Raw genomic sequence first — 18,106 nt, forward strand, 5'->3', positions numbered from 1 at the left:
AGGGGGGAAGGTACAAAGCAAGGCTTGACCTGGCCCTGCTGGCTTCAGGCACTACCCTGAGGCCGCAGCGCTCCTCCCCAAGGACCGCGGCCACCAGCGAGGCCCTCCAGCACTGCGCACCAGCTGAGGTCCTGAGATGCCCCCACGCCACGTCCCAGAGGCTTTCCACCGAGCGAGGAGAAAGGCAAGCCCCTGCCCCAGGGGGAGCAGCGTGCAGCTGCCCCATCCTCCCCGCGGTGCTCCACGACGCAGGACTCGCCGACGCTGCTTTTGGAGAGCAGCGATGCCACCGGCAGGGACACGCTCTGGTCTTGGGGCAGGCAACGGGGAAAGGGCAATGAAGCAGCAGGGCGGATTTAAATTTGTGGAGCAGCTTCCTCTTCTCTTATTTACAGCTCTCTGTTCTGAATTGTTTTTGAAGCTCAAGGACGGACTGGTGGAAGAGATGGCGTCCCCACACTTCAGGGTCCCCTACACCTAAAGCTGCTCTCACACAAAAGTACCAAGCCTTTTTGTCCCCACTGCCAACAACTTACAATAGGGAAAATGGAGGTGATGAAGAAAATATGACGTGCTCACGTGTTTCACGGGGTACAGAAGTGCATTACCCCGGGCACAGCCCTCAGCACAGACAGCCCCTGGGCAGCACAGTAACACGAGTGACGCCGACGACTGCACGCAGCCAGGCTCCTTTTAGCGCCATGCTAAAAAATGCAAATTGCGACAGAAGACGAATGTGAAGCTCCGAGCAGTAATCAAACACAGAAGCAGAGAACGAGTGGTGAATCGGAGCTTTTGGTTTTGGCAGCAGGTCAAATCTATAAAATCCATTACATGCGAGGCAGGGGACAGGGTTTGGCACAGCACCGCGCCCCTGTGGAAGTGGTGCCAGGGGAGCAGCTCCTGGGAGACGTCGGCTTAGCCCTGGATGTGCCCAGATACCCCTCTGTCTGGTCAGCGGCAGCCCAAAATAACAGCCCTGGGACTGGGGTTGGTGTCGCCCTGCAGCCCATCCCACGTTAGCAAAGACCAACCCCGCTTTACACTCACAGCAGAGACCTCGTGGTGGCAGCTTGCACACAGGCACGGGGCGCCTGCACTTCCCGATTTAAACTTCTACAGGCCTTTGATCAGACCTTCAGGTCCTCGCACGTTCAAACGAGAAAGAGATGAGTGCCTGCCTTTCCACCAATGAGGCAAAGATGGCTATTAGCCCCCCCGTCCCCCTTCCCCCCACCCACACGCTTACCAAAATCAAAGAGATGCTTAATGCCAAAATCACGCGCAGCGCTAAGGACAGGATAATTAAACGCTGCAGATTGTATCAGTCACAAGAAGAAAAATTGCAAAGCAGAGGGTATGTATTTGTCACATGGTGAAACCAGCTGTGGAAGGTTTTTCTAGGAGCTTTGAAACAATTCCAGCTCTTTCATTTTTTTTTTACAGGGTAATAACATTTTTCTGTCAAAAGCAAGTTAGTTGTTAAAATATGCATAAAGGCATGTCACTCCAAGCTGTGCACTTGTGTTTCATTTTCACTTCCCCCCCCCCCCAAAAGAGTTTTGTTACAACTAAAGAACAAAAAGGAAGCAGCTAGAAATCTGTAATGGTTCCATTTATTAATACGTATATCACAAATACTCACAATATCAATGCATTCTCGTTGGCATGCTAGACAGAGGCATTATTAAAAAAGTCCTATTTTTTAAAAAGGTTTTAAACTTTTGCTTTCCCCCAAAAATATTTCATATGCCTGTTGTTATTTTTTTTGTGATTTTTTTTCGTTGTTTTTATTTTGATTTGATTCAACAATGTATTTGGTGGCTGCAACCTCAATGCAAAAAGAAAGAAAAAGAAAGGACGGGAAAAAAAAAATCTGAAGGCCGCAGTACAGCACGGTTCAGTTAGTTCATAGCTATCTAATAAAAATAAAGGAAGCAAAATTACTGCCTTCACGGTAAGCAACAACACAGCTTAGTAACAGTATTACACAGGATCAGGTTCAGAGGCAAAATGCACTAGACAAAGCCTACCGGGATACGCACTAGGCATACAACACTGAGTAAGAATCAAAGATGTAGAAGAACACCAGGAGCAACGGTTCCCTTCAAGCACAACATTTTAACATCATTTTCAAGTATCTTTATGTTATGTTACCGATTCCTTTTGTTTTTTGGGGATGGGGAGCAGGTGCGGGGGAGGGGGAAAGGGTGAAAACCTTAGTAAAGCAATAAACAAACCAAGAAATTAAGGTAAAACCGAAAGAATATATATTTCATATACCGGTCTTATATGAACGTGTGCAACACTTATTAACGATGGCGAAAGGCTAATCGCGCCCTCCAGTCACTACATGCACAGCCTGGCCGATGCTGTTAATGAATTAATTACCTGTGTTAACTTACAATGCAACTACTGCGTGACGAGGAGCAGACGGACGGCGCCGCGTCCTCCGCCCGGCCGCCAGCACGGAGGTCGGGTGTGGAGGCCGAGCGGTCCCGGCGGCTCTCGGCGGCACGGTGGGACTTCACAGGATGGTGGCAACACTACACGGGGGGCAGAGGTCGGGAATTCGGGGAGGGGGGGCGGCGAGCGCGGACGCGCGCGCACGTGCTTGCTTGTGGTGGGGGGGGTGTGCGTGCGTGCGAGAGACAGTGTGTGCTATAACATTCGTGTCAGTCTTTCTTGGGTGCTGCTGCAGGTCCTGGTCCTGAGACAGGCTCTGGACGTCGGGCTTCTGAAAGACTAGATGGGGGGGGGACAAAAGGAAAGCGCTGGGTTGGCTCGGCTGCGGACGGCAGGTATTTCGCCCTCTCCTTTCAAGAAGAAAACTGAAATGGCAAAACATTCAATAGGATGTTACCCACCCCAACCCCTTTTTTTTCCCCCAACAGACAGAACACTGGGATGAAAAACCCAAGCAAGAAATCACGTGGGAAGACTTAATTCTTGGTGAATTAAGCGGCATCTCCTGTCTTCAGCAGAAGCAGCGCATACAGCATACCGCACAGGAAGCGGGCACGGCTCACCTTGTTACACCATCTCATACTGGTTAGCAGTAATAAACCGGGACAGGCAGCACGCCAGCAGCATCCCGATCAACTGTTCCAGACAAGAAGAGAAGCAGAAGAGAAGAAGTTGGGTTAAATGAATGCAGGGCAAAGCAGAGGCCACGGCAGGCAAAGATTTCTTGTCCTGGTGTTATCGCCCACAACAGAAGTCACCCCCTGTTTTAAGGACAGCTCCAATCAGAGGAGCAGCATTAAAATCTCGTCCTTCCTCACCGGATCCTCCTCTGGATTGTTACCCAAGCCCCCTTACATGACAGACGGCACGTGTTTTTACTACTTTTCGATCCTGTTGCCATTCCAGGCCCAGCCAGGCACGGACGGGCAACCAGCGGGTGCAGCAGCACGCTGCCGGCTGCGTGTCACTCACCGGCTCCACTGCTGGTCCTGACGCCCCAGGGTAGCTATGCTTTCTTTACAAACGATGCAGCACTCGATAAATGAATGTTATAAATCCAGAAATAAAACAATATAAAAAGAAGTCTTTCACTGTTCCCCTGGATATTACTCAGATTATTGAAAACAGATCCCTTGCCTCCACTCTTCAATAACCTCAGTCATTTCAGCGTTTCGTGTGCTGCAGTTTGTTAGCATTTTCTGCATATGCCAACAGCATTAACGCGCTGTGCATAACTCAGCCTCCCTTTTCTCATTGGGATTGGTCAATTAATTAACTCACGAGCATACCCAGATTGTCACCGTTCATCACCGGCCACGGGGCGAGGCCAGAGGGCTGCCTCCGCACGAGCATCAGCCTCTCCCTGACTTCGCTCCAAGCAGCCGCAGCAGCTTTTGCCAAGGTTTGGGGTCCCCCAGCTGCTCCAGCTCCCTTTCTGGCGCCGCGGGGTGCCTGGTGGGGACAGCCCAGCTCACGGAGCAGCGCTCAGGAAGGCAGATCCCAACCCCGTCGCGCCATCAGGGCTCCGCTTCCCCTTAGACCCTGCAGAGCGCCCGCAGCTAATGGCTGGCTGGCTGCTCGCCCAAATTGGCTCCTTCTTTCATTTCACGCTTGGGAGTGTTTGTCATTTCCCCTACACAATCAGTGCTCCCTGTAAACACTATCATCATCAAAATATCCACCTTCTCCACTGGCCAATTGCTTGATCCCCTGTTACGCTACACCTGCATTACATCACTTTACGGTTGCATCTAAATACTGAGACCGCTCAAAGGCTTGAAAGCGCTTGCCTCCCCCCTAGTAACATTTCTGGACACGGCTGTAAGAAGCACAGCTGAGTGACACTCCGCTTATGTCAGAGTCAAGCTGGCATCAGCCCAGAGCAAGACCAAGCCCGGGTACCACAATTCCAGATGAACTGTTTTATGCCCCTAGGATGTCACATACCTGGTCAGGCCACGCTCCAATTGACGGAAATTTGCCGCGTAGCACTCCCTCTCCTCTTTCAGGGTCTGCATGAACCAAACCCACCACAACTGCTCCAGGAACAGCACAGCACCAGGGGTGCTGGAGTCAGATCATGTACCACCATGACTGCGCTAGGCATCTGAGAAGGGCAGGGGGTCTTCCCTAAAAGCAGCCTGAATCTCTGCCGTCGCCAACATGCCCCCCTCCGATTTTGCCACCAAATAACAAGGATGATAATGCCTTCAATAACCCTTCCTCAACAACATCCAATAAAAATCTCAGCTACTAGGCTTTGCGGGCTGTATTTTCACAGCTGCCAAAAGAGATGTGGGTGCTGGAAACACTCCCCAGCTTTGAAAATCTTACTTGACACCAAGAAGACATTTTAGCCTTTTCTATTCAACCTCTCTAGACAGGTATTCCAGCAGGGAACTGACGCAGCAGCTGGCGTGCTCACAGCTCAACCAGGAGCCCGTGGACCAGTAACAACGACGCCAGCATTATCCGTCTGGGCTTTGGATTTCCATGTGTAAATACCCCAGTCACTGGGATGATTTTATCAATTTGGCAGCTCGGAAAGTGTCGCTGAAAACCCATTACATTCAGTGGGTTTACTAGAGGGGCTTTATCAGTTCCAGTGCTTGCTTGTACGATGTTTCTTTATCTCAGCTCCAGTTTTGAGAATGAGATTTCTTATACCGCGTGCCTGGTGTGCAATGCTCCACGCCTTGACACCCAGAGCAGAGTTAAGTAACGCTGAGTGGCACTGTCCCACCTGCTTTGCTGTTCCCTTTTTATGCCTGCAGTACCTTTCATTCTTCTCTCACCTTCCTCAGCTGGTCACACAAGTTACTTCCCTGACTTTTTGCCCTTTTCACTACAATGAACTCCACAGTCTATTTCATCCGATTTATTTTCACTGAGCAAATTCCATCCCAAACACAAAACCGTTCCCCCCTCATCCTACAATGGCCAACAGTGCACCTACATTCAAGTTAACCCATCTTGCTAGCCTGTGCCACGAGATCCTTATTATTTCCTATCCCTCACTAGAGCTTCGGTCTTCCTTTGTTGCTATTTCAGACAGCGTTACATTGCACAGTCCCAGACTGCCACAGAGGGGAGGAAAGTCAGGGCAAAGCCTGGAAAACACGGGCAGTTGGTCCTGCACTAGCACCCAGTTTATGGCCACCATTGTTCCCTAACACAGCCTGCTACTCCTGTCAGGTTTACACGGGAAAGACACTGCAAGCAATACAAACAGCAAGCATTTCTTTTCCACATTCGACTGTAGAAGACCTCCCCAGCTATCTTTAATTTGGGATTCTTCTTTTTACCGGCTGCAACTCTCCAATAAGCGATTGTCTAAGTTTTGTAGCATCTGCAGGCACACAACAATGTTTTGATTTAACCAAGTCACTCGTAAGATGAACGGCAGGTTACACATGAATGCATCTTCCTGATCTCTGGTCCACTTATTAATTCCTGGCCCTGACTATATGCTGATTTACACATTTAAGTCATTATAGTACCATAACACCCAACTTCTGTATTTCAAAAATAATGGTCCGCATATCAAGCCATTGCATACACTGATTTTATAAGGCACTTCTACCCATCACTAGGGCACAGCAGAGCTATAATAAATACCTCAGAAGTACTTTGAACACATATAAAACCTTGTATTTTACAAGGTGTGTAGACTTTCACACTGAACCACAAGAGCACTGTCCCTCCTGTACCAAGAAGAGGCGATATTGTATTAAGTTGCTGAATTTTCCTCACGGTGCTCTTTCATTACAGTCACAGCTACAAGTTCTCTGTATTTGAATCAGGTTAGAGGCTCTCCGTCTGTGAACCACAAATGAGCTCCCTCCACCCCCTCTTGCTCTCTGTGTTTGCTTCATCACTTGCAACCTCTGCTCTTCAGATGGAAGCCCCTTATCCCATTGTGTAGCAGGTCCCCGCAGCTCCTTTGATACACCAGAGGAACCAGCATAAAAGGGTTCCAGCAAAGAAACTGGCTGCTAGAAGTTGCCTTCATTTCCTTAGCTCCCATCATCTCTCAAGTGCCCCATCTCAACTTTTATCCACTTATTAATTCCTTTTTTTTTTTCCTTTTTTTTTTTTTATAGTCCCATTTTTTTGAGCTCTAAGAATGATAAAGTTCAAATATCACTCCACCAGGGAAAGTGCCAGATTTGGTTCTGTAGTTGTCTCCTCTCTCACTTTTTCCTTTTCTTCCCGCTTTTCTAAGATTACCTCGGCCTCCTGAAATATTACACAAAACCCAGAGAGTTTGTCTTGATACCTCTGGTCTTGCTACAGGAAAACTTGAAAATACTGACAAATTCTTTGGCTTAGAGCGCTGGAAAACCCACATCCCTCAGGTGCATCTTCCTTACTACCATTCTGTTGGCAAAAGTTCACTCCCGACAGCTCAATGCAGTCCATACACTTTTCATTTCTCCGTGGTACCTAGGAGTAATCTTAGGCATATCTTGGATCTGATCACTGAAATCCATCCATGGCGACTTCCTAGCAATCCTATCTCCTACCACACACATGATGACTGTTTTTTAAATATAATTTCACAGGAATTAAAATTGAGTGGAAGCTATCCTGCAGGACACACTTATTACATTTTATTATACTGAAGAGAAACTGAAGTGCAATTTGAATTTCCATTTTTCCATTTTGTGTCTTGGTAGCTTCACCATTTCTCATTCTTTGGAACCCCACCAAAATCTATAAATACAGATGCGCTGAAGTAAATTTGAATTCATCACCGGATCAGGTAAGCTAAAACTGCTTTTTTTTATCCATCAGGAATAACAGTATAGTTCAATGACTTACCTTGCCGTATTCTCAATATGCAGAGCTTCAAGCGTCCTGGTTCCCTGTCTCTGTTTCATACGACAGCACATTTTCCATGTCACGTGCTGCTTACCCCAGCCAGCCTCCAGTGCCGCGGTACGCCTCTGGCACAGGTCCTATCTCCGTACTAAACCCGCAGCGATTGGTCTTTAGAAGCAGCCGACTTAGTGTTATATTCAATTTCAAGTCGCACGTTGCATCCCGATAAGGATCCAACTCCCCAGCCCGGGTGCAACGGGGCACAGAGCTGCACGCCCCTCCCTGGGGGCTGTGCCAGGCCAGGTCTCAGCCTCCTGTCTCCGGGCAGGGGTTGCAGCAGACAAGGTTAATGATGTCTCTACCAGAACTGTGTCCACAGTTAGGTAGAAGTACTCACAACTACGTTAACATACAGGAGGGCACAGCACCTGGCTCCCAGGCCTTCAGTACAGAAGAAAGGATTTGGCTTTAACATTGCACTGAGAATCCTTTATTCAGGGACCCTAATGTCTGTAACCCTTCCCCCCGCCCCAAATCCCTCTCTTGCACCCCTTAAGCCAACGCCTGCACTGTAGTTTTATCTAGGAAAAGGTCTTCATCATCCACGCTGCTTACATAATGTTATTCTCTGTTGGGCAGAGCAGTGTTCGTTTTGCTGCTCTGAAGAGCACCTGCTAAACGGAAATTATCCCAGCTGAAAGTAAGCGTTGGCATCTGATGCCAAAAACTATAAAATTGTATTTTATTATTGTTATTTCAAACCTGAGATGCAGTGCCGGCTTCTCAACATGCAGACAATGACAGCGACGCAGCGGATTCGTTAAAACCCCGACTGTGACTGGGAGGTCTGTGCCAGGCCTGCGAGATGTAATGCCATTACATCAGCCTTCCCCGCTTCGGAGAATCAGCACATTCCCCATGCTAGTCAACACCTCACAAATCACGCGAAGGAAAGGCCCTTGAGCATGCTTTGCTGGAGACGAGCGACACGTCCTCATTTGCCTTTTATTTAGATTAAAACTATTCCCAGTAGGAAGAGCAAAACCTCGCCTGCAGCGGGAACGCTGCCTGGCACTACTGCCAGCCAGGGCTGACCTGAAACCGATTTGTAAACACCAACCCTAATCGGGTCCAGCAGGACAGATCAGGCAGGAAATGACAACTGGCCGCCTCCTCTTCTTTTTCTATTCTTCTGTCTGTTCAGCACACGCACCTTGGGTTTCCCTCAGAGCCGCAGCGGCGGGGCGCACGCCCCTGGGTGCTGCCTGCAGCCCGCGGTGCTCGCCTCGCCCCGCGCCAGCAGGCTCCCGCTGCGGGGATCACGCTCTGCGTGCGCTGCCCGCCCCCGCTGCAGCACCGCCTGCCTCCCCGCACGGCGTTCACAGAGCGACTGATGACCTACAGCAAACAGCCAGGCGCGTGCCAAAACGCTGACAGCTCCAGCTGAACTCCCCCTCCCAGCTGCAAGCAACTTCCAGGCAAGATGTTTCTTTGCCTATCATATGTGTGGCAGACTGACTGAAGTTTTTCACATAGTACCGGTCCTGATTGAAGCATTTACCCTAGCAGCACATAAATGACTCGTAAAGTGCTACTCGTCCCATTATTTTGGAGGGTTTTACATTAGACATTTAAAAAGATGTTATACAGCCTTCTAGCTGTCTAGAAACCAAAGTGAAATAAAGAGTTCAGAGTCCTACAGAAGTAATCAAGTTATAATCGAGGTTGGAGAAGAGTATCAAAACAACTGTGACCATTCAACAAGAACTAGAATAGACTTTTTTAAAAAAATCTCTCCCCCTGCTCCATGCACCAGCTCCAGACTTCTGGTTTTCACTTTGGATCACAAAGAGCTGACACCCACGTGCATGCTCTGGGTGCCTTGAGGTACGGTGAACTAAGGTTTACATTCATATAGAACAGGATGAAAAGCCAAAGCACGGGGCTTCTCACACATGAGACCAAGACAAGAAGGAATCAGGTTTATAGATACGCCCAAGGCAGGGCAGGCAGCTGGCCTGAGCCCACCCATTTTCAGGGCTACCTTGGGTTGTGCGTATGGTGACCATGAGGATGTGCTTCACACAGCTTGTGGGCAGTTACTCTGAAAAACCTGGAGGCCACAGTAAATGCTGAGTGAATCAGCCTCAGAGAGCTCTTATAAATACCATGCAGCTAAGCACAGACCGAACAGATGGGGTAGCCAGGGCAAGAGGGGAACTACAGCCCCTCCATCTACTTGCCCACCACCAGGAACAGCACTGGAAAATCACTTCTTCCAGTGCAGCACAGGATAAACCTGCATCTTGCTAACTGAACCCATGAGTTTTCAGAAGTCAAATAATTTGTCCTAGCACCTCACTTCTTCATACCCCTGGATAAACATAAGTCATTCAAGAGATATTTGTATTTCAGTGTTGCCTCAGGACCCAGGTTTTTAATGTTGTGTGAATGAAGCAAGTGAAAGTTGCATGACAGTTTTTGAATATGACACTTGCAGTCATACCACATACTCTCCACAGAGAGAAGGCAGAGTGCCTCTCAAACGTAAGTGGATCGGACATCAAATACATCGTCACACATTTTGCTGCACCATTCTGTAAGCACTTTCGCACTGCCTGTGTTTCCCCCTCTCTCATTTTTGCACATTCGCGGGAGAATCCTTGCCATCATGCACAAAATGAGTAGTATAAAGGAGCACAGGTCTTGTTGAAAAATGCAGGTATTTTCCTGCCACTTCTTGATTAAAAGATTCTGACCAGTCCTTTAGTTTCCCTAACCTTTGTCTAGGTAAAGACAGTTTGAATATCAGAGAGCAGCAAACTTAGCTCTTCTCCTACCCATACCAAACATTTTAGTGCAGGCAAGGAGCTGGTTTAATAATCTGGTTTTGGCAGATCTCTGCTCAAAGTGTTCAGAGCTACAAGGAAAAAGAAAGATCAATCACCAAAACCCAGTGCCCCTTGCAGGCTCCCTTTTCCCCTTCTCCGGGATGCAGAGGCCTGAAGGTACACTCTTATTTGTATTCTTCATTCCTTTAAAAAATAGTAAGAGAGCTTAGAAGATAGAAGCTTATCCAAACAACGGACAAGCTATTTGTCTTCTTTGCTGTTTATGCTCCATTTAAGCCAATGTTTTATTGGGTTAACCTCTGTGTGACCCGGTGAAGGGACAAGTTGTTTTCCTTGAGCTAGTCATTAGCTCAACCGTAACTGATATTCCCAAGGAGAAACTTCATTTAAGTTGAAAAAAAGAAAATCAATGAACAGATGACCTCAGGACTAACGAGCATGCTGCGCTCAGTCCCTTACCATAATCCTTCCTTCCTTGATGTCAGGATAAAGAGAAAGAAGAAAAAAAATGGGGGAGGAAAGCGTTTATGCACTTACCTGTGAGAACGCAATCCCAAAAGCAACTCCAGCTATAATTCCCATATTTGTCTCCATAAAACTGGTCACCAAATCGTAACAGCCCTGGAAAACAAACATAGTAATTCTTTGTATAGATCTTCCCTGGCATGTACACATACATACATACCTCTCATTTAAAATGTTCTTGGGCTAGCCGATGTTTTTGCTGTTATTTCCAACAATGTCACCTTTATTTCTAACAGCAATTCTGAGTGAATGATGGAACATGATGACAAAAACAGCTCTGCTTAGAAACAAAGGCATCCGAGTATTTTTAAAAGCTAAATGTGATGTTGCACTCATTTTCATAGGTCGTATTAAAGAAAGACAGTTTGCAGTGACTGAATAAACATTACACCTTTGATTTAAAACCACACCAATAATGACATAAAGTCATGTTATAATGCAATACAGGTGCCAAAAAAATGAGTAAATGGTGCTGATCTCTGAATATTCCGGATGTTTAGTACAAGCTTGCTTCAGGTGTCCAGTGAGGCATTCTGCTTACCTTCATCAGTCAAAGGAGACCAGGCAAGGTTCTGAGAGGTATACAACTTCAAACTATCTAACAAAGTTATCAGGTGTCTTGTATGAAGTTTCCTGGTCTGTTTGCTTTAGGACATAAAATTCCCTGTATACCTCTCCAGACTCAATTTTCTATCTCTAGCTCAGACCCTGACTCCATCAGCGGAATTGCTTCCTCCTACCCCAGCTCATGGCACACACCAGTGCCAGAAAATTCATACATGTACGCTGCCCTTCTCTTGGACAAGCTTTTTTGAGATGTCCTGCCAGTGTTAGCTTTACCCAAGTTTCTCCAACTGCCTACTCTGCTCTTCAAAAAAACCAGTTTGAAATTAGTTTTCCTAGTTTGTGATCCCTAAATGAATCTAAGCACATGACAAAAAAAAACTTGAAAAAAATATCCATTTTCTTTTCTTACTAACTCATTTGCCCACACAACACAAAGCCACATCCCAACCTTTTTGACACACTTCCCCAAAGGACCAACAACACTCTCAGCATAAAGTCATTCCCATGGCCTTGCATGTAATATTATAACTTTATCCACTTTATCAGAAGTTGGAAACAACAGAAGTAAGAGTGAGCTCCCCTTCCCAGTTTGGACTCTAGTCCTGTACTGGAGATACATCTCTACATTCCCCCTCCATCCACACACTACTTCTGCAAATACTGGAAGAACTCTGCATGATTTCAGAGCATTACACTGCTTGTGAAAAGTAACAGCTAGAAGGAAAGGACAATGTCATCTGTTGCAGACACGCCATTCATGACCTAAATTATATCATTTCTTTAACCTCTTCTGTAATATCAGAAGACATTTTATTTAATCCTGGGAGTAATGAAGTGGTAAACCTAATAGTAACTGAGGACCAGCGCAGCCATAATTCAGTTCTGAAATGTTTAAGCATATGTATTAATTATGTCTTACAACACTATACAGTATGTTAGATTCAAGCTTGCATATTTAACACATCAAGCAACTATAGCTGTGCGTGTGTCGTACATATTACGAAATGAGATTAGATTTCTCAACCAGTTCTTTCATTCAGTCTGACACGCTTAATGTTCTCCTAGCTTTTCTGAAATCTGTTCTGTTCAACAGCCTTCAAGAGAAGCAACATCTAACAGCAATGGCAATTTGAGGGAGACAGAAGATCTCGCTAAAAAAACATGCAAGTGAGATAGGTGTGATCATTCTCCTCATCTGAAGACCGTATTTTCCCAAATCACAATCATCTGTTTCCTGAAGCGCATTGCATAAATATGGCTAATTTCTCTCCTTGCTGTGCACATGAATAAGAGTGCAAGAAGCAGTAGTACAAATGTTTGTGAAGCACTGTGTGCATATATCTGAGTGCTGATTCAGAGGTCAGAAGTGTAGCAAGAATATGATGATTCTTCATACGTCTGTTCCTTTATTAAGATTTTTGAGAGAAATAGTTCTTGGGATTTGCTGGTAAGGAGCTCTGAAGATTAAAAGCATAATGCAAACTTCAATTAGCTAATCCTAATGACAACTTTTAAAGTTAGGTATTAGTCCCATCTGAGATCAGGAAACTGACAGACTAAATGATTTACACAAGGTCACCAACCAAGTTAGTGGCAGAGTTTGCAAAGAAAACCCAGGAATGTTTTCTTTTAGTCCTTCAATTAGATCTTTAGCTAATCCTCTTTGGATAATGTATCATTATTCTTCGGGCAAAATAACCCTTCCTCCAGCTTTACTTTTTATTCTCACGCCCCTTTCAGAAAAATCCCACCTTGCTCAAGAGTTAGGGACAAATCCAAGATCCGACAATTGCTAAACTTCCCCATGGTAATCAAACCAAGTAACGAAGTCAGCTGCCTCCCGAGGAATCAGCAGTTCTCTTCCACCAGGTGACTCGGGCATTAGACAAGAGGCAGGCTGAGGAGCAAGCATGACTGCAAGCGAGTCACTGGCACTGGACAAGTTCCTTCATCCCACAGCTGCTCCCTACACATTTGCAGGTGTCCTTTGCCAGGAGGAACTCACAAATGGACAGCGATTCCTCTGTGCATGCAGAGCATGGAAAGTAAGCCTGGCACTTTTGGGAAACACCAGACTGGTAGTGGGAATGCAAACGACACCTGCACTGTTATGCAGCCAGGAAAGGGTCAAAGAGCATGGCCATCCCCGGACGGATCCCCCGTTAGAGGACAAGGCGGTCTCTGAGGATGCACACACACACCAGAAAGCTTTCCTGCCAGGGATGCTGGCTGTACTGCACATCCCATAGATCCACACCCATCCTGTCTCTCAGTCTTCCCACTTTTACAAAAATATAAAGTTACTACAAGTTCATAAAGTGTGAATGAAAGGAGTTGCTCATCCTTGATATTCTATACTTATATTCTATATCTATCCTATATACATGCAACCCAGCAAGATTACTTTGCTGGTGACGACAGTGAGCTTCATAACAGATGAACGTCACTAATGTTCCAGTTACATCTGCAACAAGTGGCTCTCATTAAACTATTACAGAAAATAAAGTGGTTAGAACAGAAAAGGTCAGTGGGAAATAATCCTCTGTTATCCTTTCTTTTTTCTTTTTTTAATACATGCTAGAAGATGTACGCTTGACTGGTTTGAAAAAAAAAAGGTGTTGCAGGCTGTTCTCAGCCACCACTGCAACTTTCTGATCTACAGGTGACTGAGGTGAAAAAGACAGAAACAGAAAACAGAGAGGCATTTCCATATTTCCTGTTATCTACTCAAGACATTTTCTTCTTTTTTCTTTTTTCTATGCAACACTGAAAACAGAAACAGCAAAGCAAACAGTTCTTAACTCTGAGGTACGCTGCAACTTAGCTTGGTGATTTGGCTACAAATTCATTAATTTTACCAATACACTGTCTGTTGCTTTTCTTGCAAATCTTAACTAGAAAGAAAGAACTGATGATGCACCAGCAATTAAAGGAAAAACTTGAGCTGCACTTCTGCAGTCCAGTGTCTGTGATATATGCTGTATTGTTTTCCCTTTATTCCTCCCTTTCCTTGTGCTTTGTGTATTTTTATTCCCCAATTATTCATTTTCTTCCTCTTTTTCCAACCTGCTTTCCCATTCCTGTGCTGTTTTCCCAATCTGTTCCTTCAGGTGACCTCAGGCTGTGCTTTGAATGCAGTGGCACACGTTCAAAGATTTTCTTAAGAGCCACTGTAAACGTACCCACACAAACATACACTTGTCAGTCATCCCTGTTTTCTCTGTTTGGGATGACAATTATGCACTGTCATTTCTAGTAACACTTCTAGCGCTGAAATTTCAAGTAGAACATAAGCAAGAGTAAAACCTGTCCTTCCTTCCACCTAGACACATCCTTCTCCTGAACAAAAAAGCACAGCATTCAGCAGGAGAGCACAGAGAAGCACTGAACGACCTAGCTTTCAAGGGCAGCCAAATGCATGTGCTGCACACACTCCTTTGCCTGATCAGCACTGCTTCTGTGTGCAGAGCTGTACCTGAATCAGTGTTATGAGGAACGGGAACAAATTTCCTTCTCATCAGAAATGTCACCACAACTGGTCATTTGAGAAAAGTCAGCTTAAGGAATTTGAAAGCAAGTGAGGAGCAAAGCCCATCCTCACCATCACTCTGCCCCAAAACACATCCTTACCAACCAAACATTTGAAATGAAATGCCACTGTTCCACTGAGGTACTGGCTGGTTTCATAACAATTGCCCTTGGCACAACGTTACTATTACCTTCTGGTTTACTTTAGTGGCAGCCACGGTCATATTGCGCAGATCCTGAGTATTACAGTCACTGGAGTTCATGCAACAGCTTGTAGGGATGCCATGTTTGAAGAAGTAAGGGCTGGTGCTCCAGTTGGTATAGCTCTGAATGCCACAGCAGCTCAGCTAGAAGGAAAAAGAGGCAGATTAAAATAAATTAATAAAAGAAAACAAAACAAAAAAACAACCACAGAATTGAAACTAGTACAGAATCATCACTGCCCACTTAAACTCATAAATAAAATAAAGGCAGGTTCTCTCCAGATTTGAAAAGTAGATACTAATCCCCACTATTTATCACAGAAGTGTCCAGATCTCCCATCAGGAAGACAGGAGCGGATGAACTACTAAAAAGGTACTTCATGAGAAGAGCTATTATTTGTAACATTTAACAAAGGTCCAGTCATAAAGCCCTCTTTTTTAATTGAAGCCATCTTTTTTTTCTTGTTTTGCTCATTTATTTATTGGGTGAAAGATGATTCTGGAAATTCAGGATAGAGCCTCACCATGTGGTCATAAAAAATGACCTTAAAACCCCAAAATGTTATAAAGTATTAAAATGAACACAGACAGGGTCAAAGCAGTACAAATTCCTAAGGTGAAGCAAACTTCCCTAACTCACCAAAATAATTTCTAGGAAAATTCACTGAGCTGTAAATAGGAAATCATATGTTCACAGAGTGTGTCTATAAAATCAGCTGAAAAAACATAAGTCGGGAAGGATGGTTCTGCTCTAGATGCTAAACCAGAAGACTGTCATTCAAAGATATGGAGTATGTGCTGAATTTTCTGCATGAAAAAGGCTTATAAACGCAGTTCCTGTGAAAACAGAGCTACAAATGGCGTGAACATTTTGCTATGACAGAAACACCAGACAGTTACTCAAAACTATTTAATTCAGCCAACTGCAAGGAATCAGAAATTCCAACAAAGAGTTAACATTTCTCAAACAGGCAATCTGACAGCAGAATATACTCTATTGAGACCAGCACTATAGTCTGCTAGGCTGGAGGAGCCAGGTTAGGGGCAATTTCAAATGTGCTGAGGGGCACTAAATAATAGTTGTCATCTCTAAGATAGACCTATAAGCCCTCAATACAGCTACATTAAAATTTCATCCACTTGGCAAGTTCCAATCCTACGAAAAGCCAACTGGCTCAAAACATGTACTGTGAGCTGCAGGGACATCTTTTGGCTATGGTATAACTTCCTGTGAGAATTTAAATGTGAATTTTACTGCCCTTTGCTCCAGTCGGTGGACTTGGCCCCATGTGTCTGGCCACCTCAGGTTAGTTTGGCCATGCTGCAGCATTTGCTCATGCTCTACTCTCTGCTGGAAGGCGAGGAAACCTCCCATTGCTCTGTCACTGCACCCCTCAGGTCACGGAGCCACGTTTGTCTACCCGCTTTCTCTTCAGACAAAATACACTCAGTTTCTTCCCTTAGCTCATTAAGTCTCCTCTGCCAGCCTTTCTTTGTGCTTGCAAACACAACAGCTGCAGTTGATCAACGATGCAAGATGCTAGATTACAAAATCCTGTCTGATCCAGCTCAGATTTACAACATTTTATAATCCTATTGACAGATTTCCCTGAAGAATAAGGGCTGCCCACTTTCTACCACAGATAAAACTGACTCCTAAATGTAATTCAAGATCTGGGTGAACCACAAGCAAGAAGGACAGGCCCCATCTTTATTGGACAGCTTGTACTGAGCTCATTAAAATTTAGCCATCTTCTACAAGCATGTCAGTTGAAATACTTTTTCTTTCGATCAGTTTTGCCACTCTCTAATTTGGGCTTACATCGGTTTGTCTGAATCAATCGTAAAATGTTTCCATGCCACTGGTACACGTTTTTTAACATAGCCCAGGCACAAGATTAGAGGTAATTGCAATTGATTTGACAAAACTGCAGCATTAAGAGCGTACCAGCATGGTGCTGTTGCAATACTGGTTTTGAAATATTGCCATTTGGTATCTCCTGCTGCCTTGGGCATGGTATCCAGCAAATCTCCCAAACAAAGCAGGGCGTTCTTGGAGAGACTAACTACTCTACAACTCGTAGATGTTCTGGGCAAAACCTATTTTTACTGGTGCATATGGGGAAGTTCCCATTGGCTTTGTCAGGGCAGCATGTCTTCTCAAGCATTCAGAAGTCTGATTTCTTACAGCAAAAACATGCTATGCAACCAGACAGGGCTATAATCAGAACTGGGGAGCAAGACCAAACCTTAAATGCTGCATTTTGCTTCTGAAATACAGCTTGTAGATTGAGTCATCAGCACTTCATGTTCTGTGATCAGATCTGAAGGTATGCTTTGTTTCTACTTATTTATTCATTTTTAATCTCCAAAATTCAGACTTACGCTTTCCTGTACATTATCCACTGCATGGCTCCGCTCATCGTTCTTGTTGTAATTCTGGATTGCTTCAGTGTATGTCCTAAGGAAGGTATCCTTGATCTAAGAGGGGAAAACAAAACAAAACAACAAACCTGCCAACTTGAAAAACAAAAAGCGTAACATCCGAGGCACTTTTTTCAGGAAACAAAATCATTTCTAAGCTGAACGAGGCAATTAAACCATCCCTTCACACTCTTTCTAAAGCGTGCTTTCAGAGATGGCAGAGCTCCTTCTTAACCGTCAGGAGTCTACTCATGGTATTTCCCAGGTGGGGGTCTATCAGACTTGGCCTCTTCAAAGAACACTACCCTAGCACACTGCTATATATTTTTAAAAACAGAATTCTGACATTTTGGTTGTTAGTGTAAAAACACTATGCATTGAGCAGGTTATTGGGATGCCTGGGGCATGGATATACTGGTTCTGTCGAACAGGGGCCCTCTAGAAGGAAAACCAGACAGCAAAAGGATGGCTCCATGAATCCTACTTCAAAGCAAATGCTTCAGAATCACAAATCCTTGGCATACATAAGGGGATTGAGGAGATCCCATGCATGGACCTGCAAACTGACAGCTTCAGACCACACAGCTCAGGTTTTAACCATTCTTGAGACTGGGAGAAAATTGTTGGTTTTGAGGATTTTCCTTCCTTTTCAAGACAAGCAGCAGAACTAGCAGCAACCAAGAAAAGTATAAAAATGTGACCACTGAAGGCACACGA

General features: G+C 45.1%; 1 protein-coding gene across 2 annotated transcripts in view; it reads right to left on the reverse strand.

The window, feature by feature from the left end:
• Positions 1-1,598: 1,598 nt before the first annotated feature.
• TSPAN7 (tetraspanin 7) overlaps positions 1,599-18,106 on the reverse strand; it is a 93,898-nt gene continuing 77,390 nt past the window's right edge. Inside the window, exons 4-8 of one of the 2 annotated variants that reach the window (XM_080551933.1) lie at positions 17,351-17,446; positions 14,954-15,109; positions 10,680-10,763; positions 3,030-3,102; positions 1,599-2,745 (exon numbers count right to left, since the gene is read on the reverse strand). In XM_080551933.1, coding sequence (XP_080408059.1) covers positions 3,034-3,102; positions 10,680-10,763; positions 14,954-15,109; positions 17,351-17,446 — 405 coding nt within the window. In that variant the 3' untranslated portion in view covers positions 1,599-2,745; positions 3,030-3,033. Of the gene's footprint in view, positions 2,832-3,029; positions 3,103-10,679; positions 10,764-14,953; positions 15,110-17,350; positions 17,447-18,106 lie in introns of both variants that reach the window. The other variant, XM_080551934.1, reaches the window with a different exon arrangement.

The sequence above is a fragment of the Anser brachyrhynchus genome (genome assembly GCF_964034855.1).
Source record: "Anser brachyrhynchus genome assembly, chromosome: 1".
NCBI lineage: Eukaryota > Metazoa > Chordata > Aves > Anseriformes > Anatidae > Anser > Anser brachyrhynchus.